The sequence below is a fragment of the Bison bison genome, unplaced genomic scaffold (assembly GCF_000754665.1).
Source record: "Bison bison bison isolate TAMUID 2011002044 unplaced genomic scaffold, Bison_UMD1.0 scf7180017864281, whole genome shotgun sequence".
Taxonomy (NCBI): Eukaryota; Metazoa; Chordata; class Mammalia; order Artiodactyla; family Bovidae; genus Bison; species Bison bison.
Window position 1 is genome coordinate 1,013,904 of NW_011494853.1, and position 21,203 is coordinate 1,035,106.

At 39.8% G+C, this 21,203-nt stretch overlaps 1 protein-coding gene across 1 annotated transcript in view; it reads left to right on the forward strand.

The window, feature by feature from the left end:
* Positions 1–1,411: 1,411 nt before the first annotated feature.
* The window catches only part of LOC104995500 (antigen WC1.1-like), a 44,397-nt gene continuing 24,605 nt past the window's right edge, over positions 1,412–21,203 (forward strand). Inside the window, exons 1-2 of the mRNA XM_010849378.1 lie at positions 1,412–1,537; positions 15,489–15,803. Coding sequence (XP_010847680.1) covers positions 1,471–1,537; positions 15,489–15,803 — 382 coding nt within the window. The 5' untranslated portion in view covers positions 1,412–1,470. The remainder of the gene's footprint in view (positions 1,538–15,488; positions 15,804–21,203) is intronic.

Sequence of the window (21,203 nt, forward strand, 5' to 3'; positions counted from 1 at the left end):
CTGCCTTCAATCTTTCCCAGCATCAGAGTCTTTTCCAATGATCAGCTCTTTGCATCAGGTGGCCAAAGTACTGGAGTTTCAGCTTCAGCGTCAGTCCTTCCAATGGATATTCAGGGTTGATTTCCTTTAGGATTGACTAGTTTGATCTTGCAGTCCAAGGAACTGTTAAGAGTCCTCTCCAGCACCACGGTTAAGCAAACTGAAACTAAAACAAGTAGAAATAAATGAAAAAATAAGGTAAATGTCTAGAGGAATAAAAGCAAACATTAGCAAAGTAAAAGTTGGGTTTTCAAAAATTAGTAAAATTGACCAAATCATAGGAAAAATAATTTTTAAAAAGGAAACAGAAGATCAATATCAAAAGTGAAAGTAATCATTCAGATACAACAGACCTTATAATGATAATGAAAATATACTATGAACAATTATATGCTAATAAACTTAACAGTTTAGATAAAGTAGATAAATTTCTTAAAAAAAAAAAACACACACAATATCAAAACAAAATCAAGAAGAAAAATAGCCCTACATTTACTGAAGAAATTTTGTCTTAGGAGCAGGGCAAGCTTTGTCAGGCTTCAAGAAGATAGTTGCCTTTTGGGGTAACTGGGGGCTGAAGTTGATTGATTCTTTAGGATGAAATGAGGTCACAACTGATTCAATGCAGAGAAGAGAAGACTATTCTTTAGATGGAGAATAGGAAAGGCATACTGGTTTTCAGGAAAAGGGCAGGCCTGCTCAGGAGTCTCTGGAGCCCTGGATCTTTACCAGGCTTCCAATCACCAAGGGGAAATGGAAGTGGGGGAAGACTCACCCTATGAAGCCAGTAATCTGGTCCCCTTGATATTCATCTCACCTTTTTTTCATTTAATTAAGAATTTTTCACCTTTCTTATCCCGATTTTGTGCTCATATGACCTTTTGTTCTCTCCATTAGTTACTTAGTTTCTTTGCAGCCACAGCAGGTCAGTCACTTGACACTGCAGACCTCCACCCAATGAATCAAAACTCATCTTCCCAGGGTTCGTGAGGAGTTGGAGGAGGTAGAACTGACCCAGAAAGTGTTTCTGGCTGATCCCGCCAGCTGAGCTGAACCAGCCATTGAGCGGGACACCTGGCATGGAGAAAAAGAAAGCCACATATATATATTTTTTTAACATAGCTTTTCTGCATCAGCTTAACGGACAGAATGACACCTGACGTCAGATAACCTTGCATCTCATATAAGGAGATATTCAAGATTCAGCATCTAATTGGTGTTTGAACTTCAGAAAGTTTCCTTTTATATAGTGTCTGATGGCAGAGAAGATGTTAAAAAGCGTTTCTATTGGCTCGGAAGATGGCAGTGTCAGGGGATGGGATTATATGAACCCCTTTCTGCTGTAAGAGCCTCCATTAAGGGCCCAGAGGACTCCTCATGTAGTTTGGGGAAACTGAAGCTGTTACCCAAAGACAAGAGGATCAGAGAACCATGAACGGACACTACTTTCTCCAGGGACTTGTCTCTCTGCTCTTTAGCGTCCTATCGCGTGCTCAAGGTAAGTGTTCTTAAATTCAGTAGACACACTGGATTAGCTATAAGATTGTGGGACTGTAAGGACAATACCTTTCTATTTGTTGACCATTTGGTTTTGACCAAATGTGATCCTTAGTGACAGTGAGTGCTGATTTTTCTCCCTCGGGGCTCAGTTTTTCAAGTTAAGCAGTAATATGCTGCAGACATATAAATTCTATTCACAGACCTAACTCTGTGTTTTTAGCCCTCCCCAAGTACACCTAACAGCTCAGAAAATGTCTGACCACTTCTCAGTTTTCCTCTAATGGATTATGGCTGAGGGACTGCCTCTGTCTGGGTCTCTGATCTGTCCTTCCCATACTTTATATTACATCTCTCCCCACCAGTTCAGTATTTTGGATCTTTTAGACTGTGGACATGTGTGTGTGTGTGCACATGTGTGTTTATGTATGTATGCTTTAAGTGTATGCACTTATGTGTGGACTTCCCGGTGGCTCAGTGATAAAGAATCTGCCTGGCAATGCAGGAGATGCAGGTTCGATCCCTGGGGTGGTAAGATCCCCTAAAGAAGGGAACAGCTATTCACTCTAGTGTTCTTGCCTAGGAAATACCGTGGATAGAGGAGCCTGGTGGGTGTTCATGAGGTCACAAAGATTCAGACACGACTTAATAAATAAACAACAACATACATATGTGTGTGCATGTGTATGTGTCTGTATATGTGAGATAAGGGAATGGGTAAAGGTGAATTAGAAGAGTACGTATAGGCTAAATGTGTGAACAGAAATAAATCTGCCCAGTGGAAGTTGATTTTTTAGATAGAAGTCCATAGAACTTCCCTGGTGGCACAGATGGTAAAGAATCTGCCCACAGTGCAGTAACTTGGATTTGATCCCTGTGATGGGAAGATCCCCTGGAGTACGAAATGGCAACCCACTCCAGTATTTTTGACTGGAGAATTCCATGGACAGAGGAACCTGGTGGGCTACAGTCCATGGGGTTGCAAAGAGTTGGACATGACTAAATGACTAACACTTTCACTTTACTTTCCATAGAACTCATACTCTCTAAGCCAGACTGCTGGATTTGGTGGTAGCAATGGTAATGGTGGTGATGATATGTGTGTATGTATGTATGGTGAGGGCAAATATGGAAATCTTCCTTTCTGTGAGGAAAGCCCTCTCAGTAGAAATTGTAATCACACCTCTGGATAACGCTGCATTTGCATTCGAACTCTGAGTTTCTTTTTCTTCCCCCACAAACAACCCACAGCTCAGACGTTTTTCTGCTTTTCTGTAGTCTTTCCCTAGCATAGGATTCGGCAGGACTCTGTCTTCCTGCCTGTAATATTTTCCCTTCCTACCTCTTGGATCAGTGGTTCTCTAACCCCGCTGTGCAAAGGAAAAAAACTAACACCAAATGCAGGTGCCATCAATGGACTGATGCATTGAAGGCAGAAGAGGGATTTAGTCTTAGAGACTTGATGATCCCCACTGAGGCAGGTCAGTTTTTCCCTGTCTCAGTGGAGAGCACAAGCTTGTTCTGTGACATCTTAATGGGTCAGATATTTAGCAGGAAGTCTGTGTTTGTGAACGTCCCTGTGGTGAATATTCTCACTTGTTGTTCGCACAGATGCTGTATGAAATTTGGTCTTCACTGTGCCCTTAAATCAGGAGAGTCCCAGATACCTGCTTTGAGTTCCTGAAATTAGAATGAGCTAGTCACATGCCTGGAAAGTCAGCTTTTCCAGGTTAGCCCTTGCTCCTGTCTGCTTTAGCAAAGGTCATCTCTCCATCCCTTCCTGATCCCACATTCCCTCCTTATTTCAAGCCCCACCCCCTCCTCAGCCCACCCTGTCAGAAGTCTCTGTCTCTCTTCTTTGGGAAACTCCACTCCTCCCCAAAGGAGCAAGAAGTTCTGCTCTTCATTCCCTTGTTATATTTCTTTCAACTTCTAGTTGGGGACTTCCCTGGTGTTAGATTTCTTCTTCCTAGGGGTTAAGATTTCATCTTCCAATGCAAGGGGTGCAGGTTCGATCCCCAGTTGGGGAGTTAAGATCTCACATACCTCACAGCACCCGCCTTCCCCGCAAAAAAACCAGAACAACAGGAATATTGTAATAGATCCACATCAAAAAAAAAAAAAATCTTAAAAAACCCTGCAAAACGAAACTTCCAGTTCCTTGGGTTTGGGACATATTATAATGGTGGTTGTCATTTTTTCAGGCTTTGCAGGCTGTTAAGAATAGAGGTAGACTCTCTGAATGAAATATAAAATTGGCTCTCTGATTCCCCTTTGGCCTCTCCAGATACAAGAACAATGAAGGAATTTCTCATTAGGCTAAGGAGAAATCACAGTTAACTCAAACAAGCATGTTTCCTCATAGAGAATGCTCTGTAGCATCATATTATTAAAGCACATATTCACACACTAAGGAACTCAGTTCACATGAGTTTGCCCCCATATACTTTGGTATGGGGGGCATAACTTTGGTATGATCATTCCAAAGAGCATTAAATATTTTCTGAGCTTGCACTTGTCTCTAAAGTACAAGGCAGGATATACCAGCTCCCTTTATATTCTTTCTGAACACAATCTCTGTATTAAATATCAGTCCCTACACACACACACACACACACACACACACACACACACACACTCGATTGGATCATCAGTTCAGTTCAGTCGCTCAGTCATGTCTGAATCTTTGCGACCCCATGGACTGCAGAACGCCAAGCTTCCCTGTCCATCACCAGCTCCCGGAGCTTACTCAAACTCATGTCCATAGAGTTAGTGATGCCATCCAGCCGTCTCATCCTCTGTCATCTGCTTCTCCTCCCACCTTCAATCTTTCCCAGCATCAGGGTCTTTTCCAATTGGTCAGATTTTCTTATCATGTGGCCAAAGTATTGGAGCTTCAGCTTCAGCATCAGTCCTTTCAATGAATATTCAGAACTGATTTCCTTTAGGATGGACTGGTTGGATCTCCTTGCAGTCCAAGGGTCTCTCAAGAGTTTTCTCCAACACCACAGTTCAAAAGCATCAATTCTTCAGCACTCAGGTTTCTTCACAGTCCAACTCTCACATCCATACATGGCCACTGGAAAAACCATAGCCTTGACTAGACAGACCTTTGTTGGCAAAGTAATGTCTCTGCTTTTTAATATGCTCTCTAGGTTGGTCATAGCTTTTCTTCCAATATCATTTTATATCCACTTTCAAAATAATATATTTTAAATTTCTTTTTGTTCATTAAAATGTCTTCTATGCCATTTGGATGGTTGCCAGTATTTCAGTTATCCCATTCATTGAATCATAACTTATTTATCTAATCCTATTTATTGTACATTAATATTTTCAAATACAATGCTGTGATAAAGTTCTTATGAACATCTACATTGACTTAATAGAAAAGCCATTATTTTTTCCTCAAGATAGCCAATTTAAAGGCCTCCCTCTATATGTATTGCCTAATTGTCCAGCACAGTAGTTTTCAATATTCTCAGCAACATTAATGGAATTAAAAGAGTATTATTTTGGGGACTTCCTTGGTGGTCTAGTGGCTAAGACTGTATGCTCCCAATGCAGGGGACCTGGGTTCTAACCCTGGTCAGATAACTAGATCCCACAAGTAAGAATTTGCGTGCTGCAACTGAGACCCAGCACAATCAAATAAATAATTAATTAAAAAAAAAGAGTATTATTTTCTTCATAGTCTTGACATAAGAGCATTCATCATTGTTTTTATCCACATAAACACTATATACAAAAGTTATCTTCTTTCCTATATTACTCTTTCAAGGTATCTTACATATCAATATTTTTCTCTAGAATGTTTTAAAACTTCTTATTTATTTATTTATAGGAACTCTCTATAAACAAACAACACTTCTTGTTTTTCTTACTTATTTTTGTAAATATTTCCCCCAGTTTTTGCATATATTTTTAAGGTTGTATATGTGTATAGGGGGTTATGTGATCAAATCTATAATGTTTTACTTTTTTCATTTCTGCCTTTAAAGCAGTGTTTCAAATGCCATTCTTCATCTCAAAGCAACATCATCACCAGATAGGAATTACATTTTAGATATATGATATCTTAGCCCCATCACAAAATAAAAACACATTGTTTCATGATTTCATGGATATGATATCAAAAGTACAGGCAACAAAGCAAAAATAGACAAGTGGGGATATATCAAACTGAGAAGCTTCTGCAAACCAAAGGAAACATCAACAGAGTGAAAAGGCAAGCTAGCAAAAATGATATAAGGTTTTAATTTCCAAAAAATTAAGGAACTCCTGCAACTCAAGAAAAAAACCCCCAAACCTAATAACTCAATTAAAAAATTGACCAAGGGCTTGAATAGACATTTCTCTAAAGACATACAGATGGCCAATGGGTATATGAAAAAATGCTGGACATTGTCAATCATCAGAGAAATGTAAATCAAAACCACAAAGAGATACCATCTCACACATGTCAGAATGTGGGGAAGGAAATGGCAACCCACTCCAGTGTTCTTGCCTGGAGAATTCCAGGGACGGAGGAGCCTGGTTGGCTGCCGCCTATGGGGTCGCATAGAGTCGGACATGACCGAAGCAACTTAGCAGCAGCAGCAGCATGTCAGAATGACTTTTTTTTTTTTAAAGACACTTAAGTGTTGGCAAGATTGTGGAGAAATTGACACTTTCTGTGTACTTATCCATGTTAAAGGTATAAATTGTATTAATAAAACTATGCAATCCTGGGATTAAATCTCTGGGCTTTCACTGTGATGGGTCCGGATTCAACCCTGACCTGGGAACTATGAGCCACAGCACAGCCAAAAATCAAACAAACAACAGCACAAAAACTATGACCAAAAAATCTGTATGATTCATAGTGATGTCCCTTTTCATTCTTGGAATTGTTAACTTTATTTTCTCTCTGCTCTTCTTAAGCGTTGCTCATTGTTCATTAATTTTCAATGAGCCATGTTTAAAGAGCTTTCTTCTATGTTTTCTAACTTATGCTTACCTTCTTTTCCATTAATTTTTATTCCTTTTAAAATTAACCCCAACATTCTACATCCTTTAGACTTTCTCATCTCCTAGTTTTTTAATTGGAAGCTTACATTTTTTTCACTTTTCACAGTCTTTCCTCTTCTCTAAATCTGGTATATAAATTTCCCTTAGGCACTACTTGGATTTCATTAGAAGAATTTATTATCATATCATTATTTTGTGTTTATTATCATTATTATCAATCTTTATTATCATTATTTCACAATATTTTGTAAGTTTTAAATTTATTCCCAGATTCAGGGTTTTTTTTTGGAAGGGTGTTGCTGAATTTCCCCAAATAGGGATGGGTAACAATATTTTCTTATTAATTCTTAATTCTATTCCACTGTGGTCAGAGTAAATACTCTGTATGAATTCAAAGAGTAAAAGATTTTGTCCTATTATATGGTCATTTTGGTAAATGTTCCTAATGCATTTACAGTAATGTGAACTCTTGCATTGTTGGGTGCATTGCTCCATATGTTACTTAGTTAAATGTGCTGATTATGTTGTTGTACATCTACTGTATTCTTTGTTTTTTGTATGTTTGGTCTGTATGCTACTGAAAAAGATACAGTAATAATCCCAAATTTTGATTGTGATTTTGTCTATTTCTTCTTTTCAACCTGTCAAGTATATTTCAAAGCTATGTTCTGTTACCTTTCTTGAATTTTGTTGTCTATAATATCTTTTTTAAGGGTGCATCTCATTATAATCATGAAAATTCCTTCTTTAATTCAATTAGTATATCTTGGCTTAAAGTCTACTTTCTGGGACATTGATATAGCTACTCCAGTTTTCTTACAGTTAGTACATTTTTTCCATCATTTTACTTTCAACCTTTCTTTGCTATCATAATATAAGGTGAGCATTATGTAATATCTGTGTCAATTTTGTTTTATCTTTATTTACTGTAAATGCAATTACTGATATTGATGTGTTGGTATCTACCATTTGCTTTTAAAAAAAATAATTTATTTATTTTAATTGGAGGCTGATTACTTTACAATATTGTAGTGGTTTTTGTCATATATTGACATGAATCAGCCATGGGTGTACATGTGTCCCCATCCGGAACCCCCCTCCCACCTCCCTCCCCAACCCCTCCCTCAGGGTTGTCCCAGTGCACCAGCTTTGAGTGCCCTGTTTCATGCATCAAACTTGAACTGGTGATCTATTTCACATACAGTAATATACATGTTTCATTGCTATTATCTTAAATCATCCAACCCTCACCTTCTCCCACAGGGTCCAAAAGTCTGTTCTTTATATCTGTGTCTCTTTTGCTGTCTTACATATAGGGTCATCATTACCATCTTTCTAAGTTCCATATATATGCCTTAATATACTGTATTGGTTTTTTTCTGTCTGACTTACTTCACTCTGTAAGTTTCATCCACCTAGTTAGAATTGATTCAAATGTATTCTTTTTAATGGCTGAGTAATATTCCAATGTGTATGTGTACCACAGCTTTCTTATCCATTTGTCTGCCAATGGACATCTAGGTTACTTCCATGTCCTGGGTGTTGTAAACAGTGCTATGATGAACATTGGGGTACATGTGTCTTTCAGTTCTGGTTTCCTTGGTGTGTATGCACAGCAGTGGGATTGCTGTGTCATACGGCAGTTCTATTTCCAGTTTTTTAAGAAATCTCCACATTGTTCTCCATAGTGGCTGTACTAGTTTGCATTCCCACCAACAGGGTAAGAGGGTTCCCTTTTCTCCATACATTCTCCAGCATTTATTGTTTGTAGACTTTTGGACAGCAGCCATTCTGACTGATGTGAGATGGTACCTCATTGTGGTTTTGATTTGTATTTCTCTGATAATGAGTGATGTGAGCATTTTTTCATGTGTTTGTTAGCCATCTGTATGTCTTCTTTGGAAAAATGTCTGTTTAGTTCTTTGGCTCATTTTTTGATTGGGTTGTTTACTTTTCTGGTATTGAGCTGCATGAGCTGCTTATATATTTTTGAGAGTAATTCTTTGTCAGTTGCTTCATTTGCTATTATTTCCCCCCATTCTGAAGGCTGTCTTTTCACCTTATTTATCATTTCCTTTGTTGTGTAAAAGCTTTTACGTTTAATTAGGTCCCATTTGTTTACTTTTCCTTTTATTTCCATTACTTAGGGAGGTGGGTCATAGAGGATCCTGCTGTGATTTATGTCGGAGAGTGTTTTGCCTATGTTTTCCTCTAGGAGTTTTACAGTTTCTGGTCTTATATTTAGGTCTTTAATCCATCATGAGTTTATTTTTGTGTATGGTGTTATAAAGTGTTCTAGTTTCATTGTTTTAGAGTTGGTTGACGAGTTTTCCCAGCACCACTTGTTAAAGAGATTGTCTTTTCTCCATTGTATATTCTTGCCTCCCTTGTCAAAGACAAGGTGTCCATAGGTGCATGGATTTATCTCTGGGCTTTCTACTTTGTTCCATTGATCTATATTTCTGTCTTTGTGCCAGTACCATACTGTCTTGATGACTGTACCTTTGCTCAGTTCGGTTCATTCACTCAGTCGTGTCCAACACTTTGCGACCCCCTGAACCACAGCACGCCAGGCCTCCCTGTCCATCACCAACTCCCGGAGTTTACTCAAATTCATGTCCATTGAGTCAGTGATACCATCCAACCATCTCATCCTCTGTTGTCCCCTTCTCCTACTGCCCTCAATCTTTCTCAGCATCAGGATCTTTTCAAATGAGTCAGTTCTTTGAATCAGGTGGCCAAATATTGGAGTTTCAGCTTCAACATCAGTCCTTCCAATGAACACCTAAGACTCATCTCCTTTAGGATGGACTGGTTGGGTCTCCTTGCAGTCCAAGGGACTCTCAAGAGTTTTCTCCAACACCACAGTTCAGAAGCATAAATTCTTCTGTGCTCAGCTTTCTTTTTTTTTTTTATATTGAAAGTTGCTTTTATTTCTGTTCTTCTCTTGATGAACATTTTTGTTATTTACAATTTTGGATATTACAAAACAAAAAGCTGACATGAAGTTTCATAACAAGTGTTAGGGTGAAAATATGTTTACATGCCTCAGATGAATAAGTAGTCTAATGGTTGGATTATATTATAGTTGTCCACTTTAATTATTTAACTTTTTTTAAAAATTTTATTTTATTTTTAAACTTTACATAATTGTATTAGTTTTGCCAAATATCAAAATGAATCTGCCACCGGTATACATGTGTTCCCCATCCTGAACCCTCCTCCCTCCTCCCTCCCCATACCATTCCACTGGGTCGTCCCAGTGCACTAGCCCCAAGCATCCAGTATCGTGCATCGAACCTGGACTGGCATCTCATTTCATACATGATATTTTACATGTTTCAATACCATTCTCCCAAATCTTCCCACCTTCTCCCTCTCCCACAGAGTCCATATCAGCTTTCTTTATAGTCCAACTCTCACATCCATACATGGCTACTGGAAAAACCATAGCCTTGACTAGACATACCTTTGTTGACAAAGTAATGTCTCTGCTTTTTAATATGCTGTCTAGGTTGGTCATAACTTTCCTTCCAAGGAGTAAGCGTCTTTAATTTCATGGCTGCAATCATCATCCGTAGTGATTTTGGAACCCCAAAAAATAAAGTCTGACACTGTTTCCACTGTTTCCCCATCTATTTCACATGAAGTGATGGGACCAGATAGCATGATCTTAGTTTTCTGAATGTTGAATTTTAAGCCAACTTTTTCACTCTCCTCTTTCACTTTCATCAAGAGGCTCTTTAGTTCTTTACTTTCTGCCATAAGGGTGGTGTCATCTGCATATCTGAGGTTATTGATATTTCTCCCAGCAATCTTGATTCCAGCTTGTGCTTCTTCCAGCCCAGTGTTCCTCATGATGTACTCTTCATATAAGTTAAATAAGCAAGGGGAGAATATACAGCCTTGACATACTCCTTTTCCTATTTGGAACCAGTCTGTTGTTTCATGTCCAGTTCTAACTGTTGCTTCCTGACCTGCATACAGGTTTCTCAAGAGGCAGGTCAGGTGGTCTGGTATTCCCATCTCTTTCAGAATTTTCCACAGTTTATTGTGATCTACACAGTCAAAGGCTTTGGCATAGTCAATAAAGCAGAAATAGATGATTTTCTGGAACTCTCTTGCTTTTTTGATGATCCAGCAGATGTTGGGAATTTGATCTCTGGTTCCTCTGCCTTTTTTAAATGCGGCTTGAACATCTGAAATTTCATAGTCCATGTACTGTTGAAGCCTGGCTTGGAGAATTTTGGGCATTACTTTACTAGTGTGTGAGATGAGTCAATTGTGTGGTAGTTTGAGCATTCTTTGGCATCGAATTTCTTTGGGATTGGAATGAAAATCGACTCTTTCCAGTCCTGTGGCCACTGCTGAGTTTTCCAAATTTGTTGACATATTGAATGCAGCACTTTCACAGCTCCATCTTTTAGGATTTGAAAGAGCTCAACTGGAACTCCATCACCTCCACTAGCTTTGTTCATAGTGATGCTTCCTAAGGCCCACTTGACTTCACATTCCAGGATGTCTGGCTCTAGGTGAGTGATCACACCATCATGATTATCTGGGTCGTGAAGATCTTTTTGTACCATTCTTCTGAGTATTCTTGCCATCTCTTCTTAATATCTTCTGCTTCTGTTAGGTCCCTACCATTTCTGTGTTTTATTGAGCCCATCTTTGCATGAAATGTTCCCTTGGTATCTCTAATTTTCTTGAAGAGATCTCTAGGCTTTTCCAGTCTATTGTTTCCTCTATTTCTTTGCATTGATCACTGAGGGAAGCTTTCTTATCTCTCCTTGCTATTCTTTGGAACTCTGCATTCAAATGGGTATATCTTCCTTTTCTCCTTTGCTTTTTGCTTCTCTTCTTTTCACAGCTATTTGTAAGGTCTTCTCAGACAGCCATTTTGGTTTTTTGCATTTCTTTTTCTTGGGGATGGTCTTGATCCCTGTCTCCCGTACAGTGTCATGAACCTCTGTCCATAGCTTTGTGGTATATTCTAAAGTCAGGCAGATTGATTCCTCCAGTTCCATTCTTCTTTCTCAAGAATGCTTTGGATATTCAAGGTTTTTTTTTTGTATTTCCATATAAATTGTGAAATTATTTGTTCTACCAATACCATTGGTAGGTTGATAGGGATTGCATTGAATATATAGATTGCTTTGGGTAGTATACTCATTTCACTATATTGATTCTTCTGATCAATGAACATGGTATATTTCTCTATCTATTTGTGTCATCTTTGATTTCTTTCATCATTATTTTATAGTTTTCTATATATAGGTCTTCTGTTTCTTTAGGTAGATTTATTCTGAAGTATTTTATTATTTTCATTGCAATGGTGAATGGATTTTTTTCCTTAATTTCCCTGTTTTCTTAATTGATCAACCTGCTTTATGTTCCCTTTTCTCTCCTTTTATTTCTTCCTTTAGTATTAAATAAATCTGTTATTATTTCAGATTTTCCTTTTTCCTTTTGATTTTCAGCAGCTTTACTAGGAGTGGGCGTTTTCATACTCGTCCATTTATTTTTTTTGGAAAATTATCTATCATTATGTCTTCAAATATGACTTCTGTAGTTCTGTCTCTAGATCTCTTTTCCCTCTTCTCCTCCTCTTTCTTATGTTTCTCATCTCTCATCTTTAGGACTCCTCTGAAAGAGGTGAAAGTGAAGTCACTCAGTCGTCTCTGCCTCTTTGCGACCCCATGGATTGTAGCCTACCAGGCTTCTCCATCCATGGGATTTTCTAGGCAAGAGTACTGGAGTGGGTTGCCATTTCCTTCTCCAGGGGATCTTCCTGACCCAAGGATTGAACCCGGGTCTCCTGCATTGCAGGCAGACGCTTTTACCATCTGAGCTATCAGGGAACACATTAGGACTCCTCTGGCAGAAAGTGAAGAGGAACTGAAAAGCCCCTTGATGAAAGTGAAAGAGGAGAGTGAAAAAGTTGGCTTAAAGCTCAACATTCAGAAAACGAAGATCATGGCATCTGGTCCCATCACTTCATGGGAAATAGATGGGGAAACAGTGGGAACAGTGTCAGACTTTATCTTTTTGGGCTCCAAAATCACTGCAGATGGTGACTGCAGCCATGAAATTAAAGACGCTTACTTCTTGGAAGAAAAGTTATGACCAACCTAGATAGCATATTCAAAAGCAGAGACATTACTTTGCCAACAAAGCTCCGTTTAGTCAAGGCTATGGTTTTTCCAGTGGTCATGTATGGATGCAAGAGTTGGACTGTGAAGAAAGCTGAGCGGTGAAGAATTGATGCTTTTGAATTGTGGTGTTGGAGAAGACTCTTGAGAGTCCCTTGGACTGCAAGGAGATCCAACCAGTCCATTCTAAAGGAGATCAGTGCTGGGTGTTCTTTGGAAGGAATGATGCTAAAGCTGAAACTCCAGTACTTTGGCCACCTCATGCGAAGTGTTGACTCGTTGGAAAAGATTCTGATGCTGGGAAGGATTGTGGGCAAGAGGAAAAGGGGACGACAGAGGATGAGATGCCTGGATAGCATCACCGACCCAATGGACGTGAGTCTGAGTGAACTCCGGGAGTTGGTGATGGACAGGGAGGCCTGGCATGCTGTAATTCATGGGGTCGCAAAGAGTCGGACACGACTGAGCGAATGAACTGAAATGAACTGAAGTCACTATATCTGGGTTCTATCTAAAATTCTTTTAACTTATTCATTCACTTTTTAAGGTTGGCACTGGTTCCCTTGATATTTTTATTTATTAATGATTATTTGGTATTTTTTCATCTTTTTATTCTGTCCTCTCTTTTCCCCTAAATACATTGATCATAGTTAAAATCTTTATCTGCCAAGTCCAACATTTCTATCATGTGTGTCTTTGCATTTTCTTATCTTCTTTTTTTCACTTTTATAATTTGTTGTGTTATCCTAGCTTGTCAAATATCATTTTATTTTTTATTGAGTGCTATAAATTATATATGAAAAAGTAAGCTATTCCTGATACATTTTCTAACACCTGTAAAGATTTACCCTTTGTTTTGCTAGACAGGTAGGGAGAAGGGCTATATGTCACTCAAACATCTAAATATAACCTAAAACTGAGCTGTAACAAGTGTGGGTTGCAGTTTTGGTAGCACTCAGTCCACTTCTGATTTCTCTGTCCCTGTGACATGGACTTTTCAGAGATTTCAGTTCAGAGACTGGATTCTTTGGTAGCTCAGTATCCAAGAGAATGAGAAAGACTCTGCTTCCCAAGTCTTTTTATGTAGTTCTTTAGCTTCCTGCCCTTCACAGCTTATATACTGGGAAGATATTTGAGGAGAAAACGTGCTGTGTGAGAGAGGCTCTCAAGACTCTAGTTTTGTTACTCCAGCACCAGGTAACTCCCAAATTATGCTGGCTTCCTGTCACAACAGTAGTCCTCTGCTTGCCCAAGCCCAGATTCTGAATCATTAAATTATGCAATGAAATGACAAATTCCCACAGATAAAAAGAAGCTATAGATCCTGGACTAACATTGAAATAATCTCCACTCTTTAGAATTTTAGCATATTTAGTCCATGTTGTGTTAACAAATGTCAAATACATTTACGGTTTTGTAAAAAACATTTCCCAGCTTTTCAAGTTGTATCCAGCAAGACCCAGCAAGACACATTGGCCAGCTGTGAACTCCCCCATTCTCTCTGGCAGTGGAAAATTTTAGGGTTAATTCTCTACTTCATTATTTACTTAAAGTGCAGCACTGATAGACATTATTTAACCTTTCTTTACATCACTTTTATATATAAAAGGAGAGAAGAATACACTGAGTCTGTTAATGTTATTTGTTCAAGGGCTTTCAGAACAGGAATATAACTTATTTCTGCTCAGTGATAGAACCAGAAGGGCTTCACCAGTGGCTCAGTGGTAAAGAATCCACCTGCAATGCAGGAGACTCTGGTTAGATTGCTGGGTCAGGATGATCCCCTGGAGGAGGGCATGGCAACCCTCTCCAGTATTCTTGCCTGGAGAATCCTATAGAGAGAGGAGCCTGGCAGGCTACAGTTCATAGTGTCTTAAAGAGTCAGACATGACTGAACCGACTAAGCACACATACACACTATTTCCCCCTCAAGATCACATAACTCCAAAATTTGAATAACAGAGATTCTTGACACAAAGTCTAAGAAAGGGTTGTATGGTTGGTTAGGGGAGCAGAAGAACATTCTCCGATTCCCAATGGAATCTGGCCAATGTCAATCAATGTTACCTGACATCATCTCTCATGCAAATTGTTATATCCACTCAAAAGATCACATTTTTTGAAGCTAAGTATCCAGATCTGAAGTCTGAGCTTAGAACCAAAAGTGAAATATTCTGGGGGTAAGCCAAGACATCTCAGAATCCATTTGTTTTTCAGTTCTGAATGACTATACCAAGGAGAAGGATTGTAATGGTAGATGATTCATAACTGCTTTCTGAGGCATCTGATGAGGCCAGTTCCTGACTCCACTCCCTTTAATCAACCCCTTTAACTCTTAGGTCAATGGCGTCAAAGTGTTTGTGGTTTGTAAGGAATCCATCCAGCTGCCAACTCGTTCCTGTGACTCTGAACTCATTTAACTGCTCTGGGAAGAGACCAACATTTCCTGTAAATCTTTCTCAGATGCTGTGCAGAACTCTACAGATCAGAATGTTAACTCTGATATGACCTTGTAACACCTTCTGTTTCAGACTACTCTCTAGAGTGTTTTCAACTTAATATTTCCTGTTTTATTTTCCTCCTATTTTTCAACCTTATTAATTCTCTTGCCACTGTTATAAGAAACCAGACCCAGCTGCTGCCCCAGTGCAATGACTCCAGTTCAGAATCAGCAGGGTCTGCAGCCTCAGAGGAGAGCGCCCCTTACTGTTCAGGTGAGGGTCCCACAGGACAGAAGACACTTCTCATTCTCCAGGTCAACGCCCAATTGTCCCATTTCTCTCTCCTCAGGCAGCAGACAGCTCCGCCTGGTGGACGGGGGCAGTCCTTGCGCCGGGAGAGTGGAGATCCTTGACCGGAGCTCCTGGGGCACCATCTGTGATGACGGCTGGGACCTGGATGATGCCCGCGTGGTGTGCAGACAGCTGGGCTGTGGAGAAGCCCTCGATGCCACTGTCTCTTCTTCCTTTGGGGCGGGATCAGGGCCCATTTGGCTGGACAACGTAAGGTGCACAGGAAAGGAGTCCCACGTGTGGAGGTGCCCTTCCCGGGGCTGGGGGAAGCACTACTGTGATCATAGTGAGGATGCAGGAGTCATCTGCTCAGGTATGTGCCAGGGTCCAGCCCTGGCTGATACAGGGTATTTGAAGGAGAGACGGCTTAGGCGACCTATTTATTTATTTATTCATCAAAGATATAAAGAGTAATAGAATGAGGATAGCTCAATAGGAAAATTCAGTGGAGAAAAGAAGCTGAATAGCTTGGTTTATGCGGAAGATCAATATAACCTGTGACACCAGGTTAGCTCTGACCACGGAGGCCGCAGGTGCCCTCTCGAATAGCGGAAGGTGCTCCACCTTAGACACCTTCTCAAGTGGGTCTTAGAAGCCCAGGCAAATAAATGGTCGCAGAGGATATTCGCGCTCCAGATGGAGACTCAGCTGGAAATTGAGGGGAAGAATGACATGGGGAGACCAAGCTTTGGTGAGCAAGGCCCGTAGCTTTATTTTCAGCAGGGGCTTATATACCCTAAGTTACACATAGAGGATAATAGGGGATGCAAAGTCAGCAGTCTTTGATCCTTATCAAAAACCAGGGTTTCATTCCTGCAAATTTATCGTATACAAATGGTTTAGGTGATTTACATCATCTTCTGGCCAGAAGGCCTATTAACATTTTATGACTCTTGACAAAGACTTATCAACAAAGACTTATTTTCTCTAAGAGTAATTATTTTAAGGTTTGGCGCCATCTTCTAAAGATAAAATTACATTCCTATAGGGCTGATGTGTAATGGGTTTACAACAAAGGAAAGAATTTATTACCTTAAGGGTCTAAAGTTACTAACACCAAGGCCACTACTTATTTTTTCTACATACCAACTATATTAATTAATACACATTCAAGGATACAATTCAGGGGATGTGGAAACTTGGCAACAAACATTGGCTCATCAATGAAGTCTTTTACTAGTTTTATTCTGACAGTTTCTAACTCTCTGAGAGGCTCTAAGCTATTTGAATATCTCTGTGCCTCTTGAGGGTGGGAGACTGTCAACAATCATATGCATAGCTGTAGGTGTGCGGGTAAACTTGTCAGGCGAGTTAGAGAGCCATCTGAGGGGTTTGGATTTAAACACTCCTAGTTGCCCAGGAACTTTATTAATTGGAGCTGTAAGTTAACTCTTTGACAGAGAGAGCGAGATGGTGGTGGGGGACAGCCCGCAGTAAAGTCAGAAGTGAGAGCACAAAGCAATAAAGTAGGCAGACTCTGGTTTTTTGGGGGTAGATGCTCGAGAATATCGGGTCGGGGGGGGGACTCCCGAGGCTCGATCCCGCCTTTGCGAATGCTGAGCCTCCTTCCTCATGACCTTTGTCACGAGTGGAATGTCTCTCACTGGCTCCCAGCAGGTATGATCAGTTTATTGCCCACCAGCTGGGAGAATGGAAAGTTCCAAGAAAGCTGGTGTCTGATCAGAGGGACAATAAGGGATGGGTGGGCTAGAGAGGACTGAGACAACTACCCATCTTCCCTGAGTGCCCTGTAGCTGTGAGCAATGAGCTTCATACACTTTCCTTTTACAAGTCTCTGCTATTCTTTTCTTCTCCAGTGGTCTTACCTGACACTAAAATAGCTTTATTTATTATCCCAGTTAAAATAAATCCTCATAATTTTTTTTTTCATAATTCACTTTTTGTAAGAGTGAAACATTTACTAACAGCCACATACACACTCTCTTTGCACAGGAAGGCTATAAGAGGCAGGGACAAAAATTAGGATGTACTTTCCTGGGTGGAGTTGTTTCTATACAAACAGTGTGAGACATTATTTTGCACTAGGTTAGTAAGAGTGGGGGCTACTCCTACTATAGGAGGATATCATTTACATGTATAGAGGGTATCCCTACAAGGGTTATCATTTAACAGATCAGAGATTCTTATGGATTTGTGCCAGATTTCAAGTTTCCTTTGCAAATTTAGACATAAATGTTCATAGTTCTTTGATGGTAGAGAACTGTTGATGAAATGCTCTGACTCATATATTCTTCCATTGTTACTAGAAAGGTCTCTCTCTCCAATTTTTCCTTTAAAATATCTGTATAAATGAAACTTTTGAGGAACACTTAGCCATGTACTGACAGGTCAAAAGTGGAGGCAATAAAACTTGAATTTCTGTTTTATGATAAGAGATTATATAGTTTATACTTGATGACTTCAATGATATAAGAGAATTGCATTTGGGGGCTTATTTGGAAAAAGTGGACAAATATAATTTTTGAAGAAGGTGGAAAAGGTTTTATAGTAGCTGGGAGGAAGGAGAATGGCAATGGGAGCTGATGAAGGTAACTGTGAGGTTCTCTGAGCAGCACTGAGGCACCAGGTGTGGTGTGAAGAATGCTGCATGTGCCTAAGGACACAGGATGTGTACACAGAAAGAGACTAGACAAGGATATATCTTTATTATATTTAATATCTTTACTCACATCAGACTTCTATTTAATAGTTTTCTTGGAATATTCCCACACTTATTCTTCCATGTAAATTTTAAAATCAAGTATAAAATAAAAATGACACATTATATCTCAGAAGTCTCTATCTTGATATGCATAAGACTTTATTGATTATTCAGCATATGTTTGAATATTTCACATGTATCAGGGTATATAAAACAGAATACAAGAAGTACTCCTTTCTTATTCTTTCTAAATTTTTAATCTCATAGAATTAATAAAACAATATCAATAACCTCATATATGCAGATGACACCACCCTAATGGCAGAAAGTAAAGAGGAACAGAGGAGAGCCTCTTGATGAAAGTGGAAGAGAAGAGTGAAAAAGCTTGCTTGAAACTCCACATTCAAAAAACTAGTATCATGGCATCCAGTCCCATCACTTCATGGCAAAAAGATAAGGAAAAAATGAAAACAGAGACAGACTTTATTTTCTTGGGCTCCAAAATCACTGCAGATAGTGACTGCAGTCATGAAATTAAAAGATGCTTGCTCCTTGGAAGGAAAGTTATGACAAACCTAGATAGCATATTAAAAGCAGAGACATTAATTTGTGACAAAGGTCCATACCATATAGTCAAAGTTATGTTTTTTTCCAGTAGTTATGTGTGGACATGAGAGTTGGATCATAAAGAAGGCTGAGCGCTGAAGAATTGATGCTTTTGAATGGTGGTGTTGGAGAAGACTCTTGAGAGCCCCTTGGACAGCAAGGAGATCAAATCAGTCAATCCTAAAGGAAATCAACCATGAATAATTTATTGGAAGGATGGATGCTAAAGCTGAAGCTCCAATACTTTGGCCACAAGAAGTTCCTCCACAAGAAGAACTGACTCACTGGAAAAGACCCTGAGGCTGGGAAAGGTGGAAGATGGGAGGAGAAGGGGACTACAGAGGATGAGATGGTTGGATGGCATCACTGACTCAATGGGCATGAGTTTGAGTAAACTCCGGGAGATAGTGAAGGACAGGGAAGCCTGGTGTGCTGCAGTCCATGGAGTCACGAAGAGTCTGACACAACTGAGTGACTGAGCAACAAAAACAACCAGTTAAATAAAAATGCTTTAATTAGGATGTGTAGCCTGTGACCCAAACTCCCAGCCAGAGGACTAAGGGTCCTAACCTGGGCCTCTCTGTTCAGTTCAGTCACTCAGTTGTGTCCGACTCTTTGCGACCCCATGAATTGTAGCACACCAGGCCTCCCTGTCCATCACCAAAGTCCATACCCCACGTCCAAGGTAAGAGAAACCCAAGTAAGACGGTAGGTGTTGCGAGAGGCATCAGAGGGCAGACACACAAACCATAATCACAGAAAGCTAGTCAATCTAATCACATGGACCACAGCCTTGTCTAACTCAATGAAACTAAGCCATGCCATGTGGGGCCACCCAGAAGGGTGGGTCATGGTGAAGAGGTCTGACATAATGTGATCCACTGGAGAAGGGAATCGCAAACCACTTCAATATTCTTGCCTTGAGAACCCCATGAACAGTATGAAAAGGCAAAATGATAGGATACTGAAAGAGGAACTCCCCAGGTCAATAGGTGCCCAATATGCTACTGGAGATCAGTGGAGAAATAACTCTAGAAAGAATGAAGGGATGGAGCCAAAGCAAAAACAGTACCTAGTTGTGGATGTGACTGGTGATAGAAGCAAGGTCTGATGCTGTAAAGAGCAATATTGTATAGGAACCCAGAATGTTAGGTCCATGAATCAAGGCAAATTGGAAGTGGTCAAACAGGAGATGGCAAGATTGAACATCGATATTCTAGGAATCAGCAAACTAAAATGGACTGGGATGGGTGAATTTAACTCAGATGACCATTATATATACTACTGTGGGCAGGAATCCCTTAGAAGAAATGGAGTAGCCATCATGGTCAACAAAAGAGTCCGAAAAGCAGTACTTGGATGCAATCTCAAAAATGACAGAATGATCTCTGTTCATTTCCAAGGCAAACCGTTCAATATCACAGTGATGCAAGCCTATGCCCCAACCAGTAATGCTGAAGAAGCTGAAGTTGAATGGTTCTATAAGACCCCCAAGACCTTTTAGAACTAACACCCCCAAAAGATGTCCTTTTCACTATAGGGACTGGAATGCAAAAGTAGGAAGTCAAGAAACACCTGGGGTAACAGGCAAATTTGGCCTTGGAATACGGAATGAAGCAGGTCAAAGGCTAATAGAGTTTTGCCAAGAGAATGCACTGGTCATAGCAAACACCCTCTTCCAACAACACAAGAGAAGACTCTACACATGGACATCAGCAGATGGTCAACACCGAAATCAGACTGATTATATTCTTTGTAGCCAAAGATGGAGAAGCTCTATACAGTCAGCAAAAACAAAACTGGGAGCTGACTGTGGCTCAGATCATGAACTCCTTATTGCCAAATTCAGACTTGAATTGAAGAAAGTACCAAAACCACTAGACCATTCAGGTATGACCTAAATAAAATCCCTTATGATTATACAGTGGAAGTGAGAAATAGATTTAAGGGACTAGATCTAATAGACAGAGTACCTGATGAACTATGGACGGAGGTTCGTGACATTGTACAGGAGACAGGGATCGAGACCATCCCCATGGAAAACAATGCAAAAAAGCAAAATGGATATCTAGGGAGGCCTTACAAATAGCTGTGAAAAGAAGAGAAGTGAAAAGCAAAGGAGAAAAGGAAAGATATAAGCATCTGAATACAGAGTTCCAAAGAATAGGAAGGAGAAATAAGAAAGCCTTCCTCAGCCATCAATGCAAAGAAATAGAGGAAAACAACAGCATGGGAAAGACTAGAGACCTTTTCAAGAAAATTAGAGATACCAAGGGAACACTTAATGCAAAGATGGGCTTGAAAAGGACAGAAATGGTATGGGCCTAACAGAAGCAGAAAATGTTAAGAAGAGGTGGCAAGAATACACAGAACTATACAAAAAAGATCTTCATGACCAAGATAATCACGATGGTGTGATCATTCACCTAGAGCCAGACATCCTGG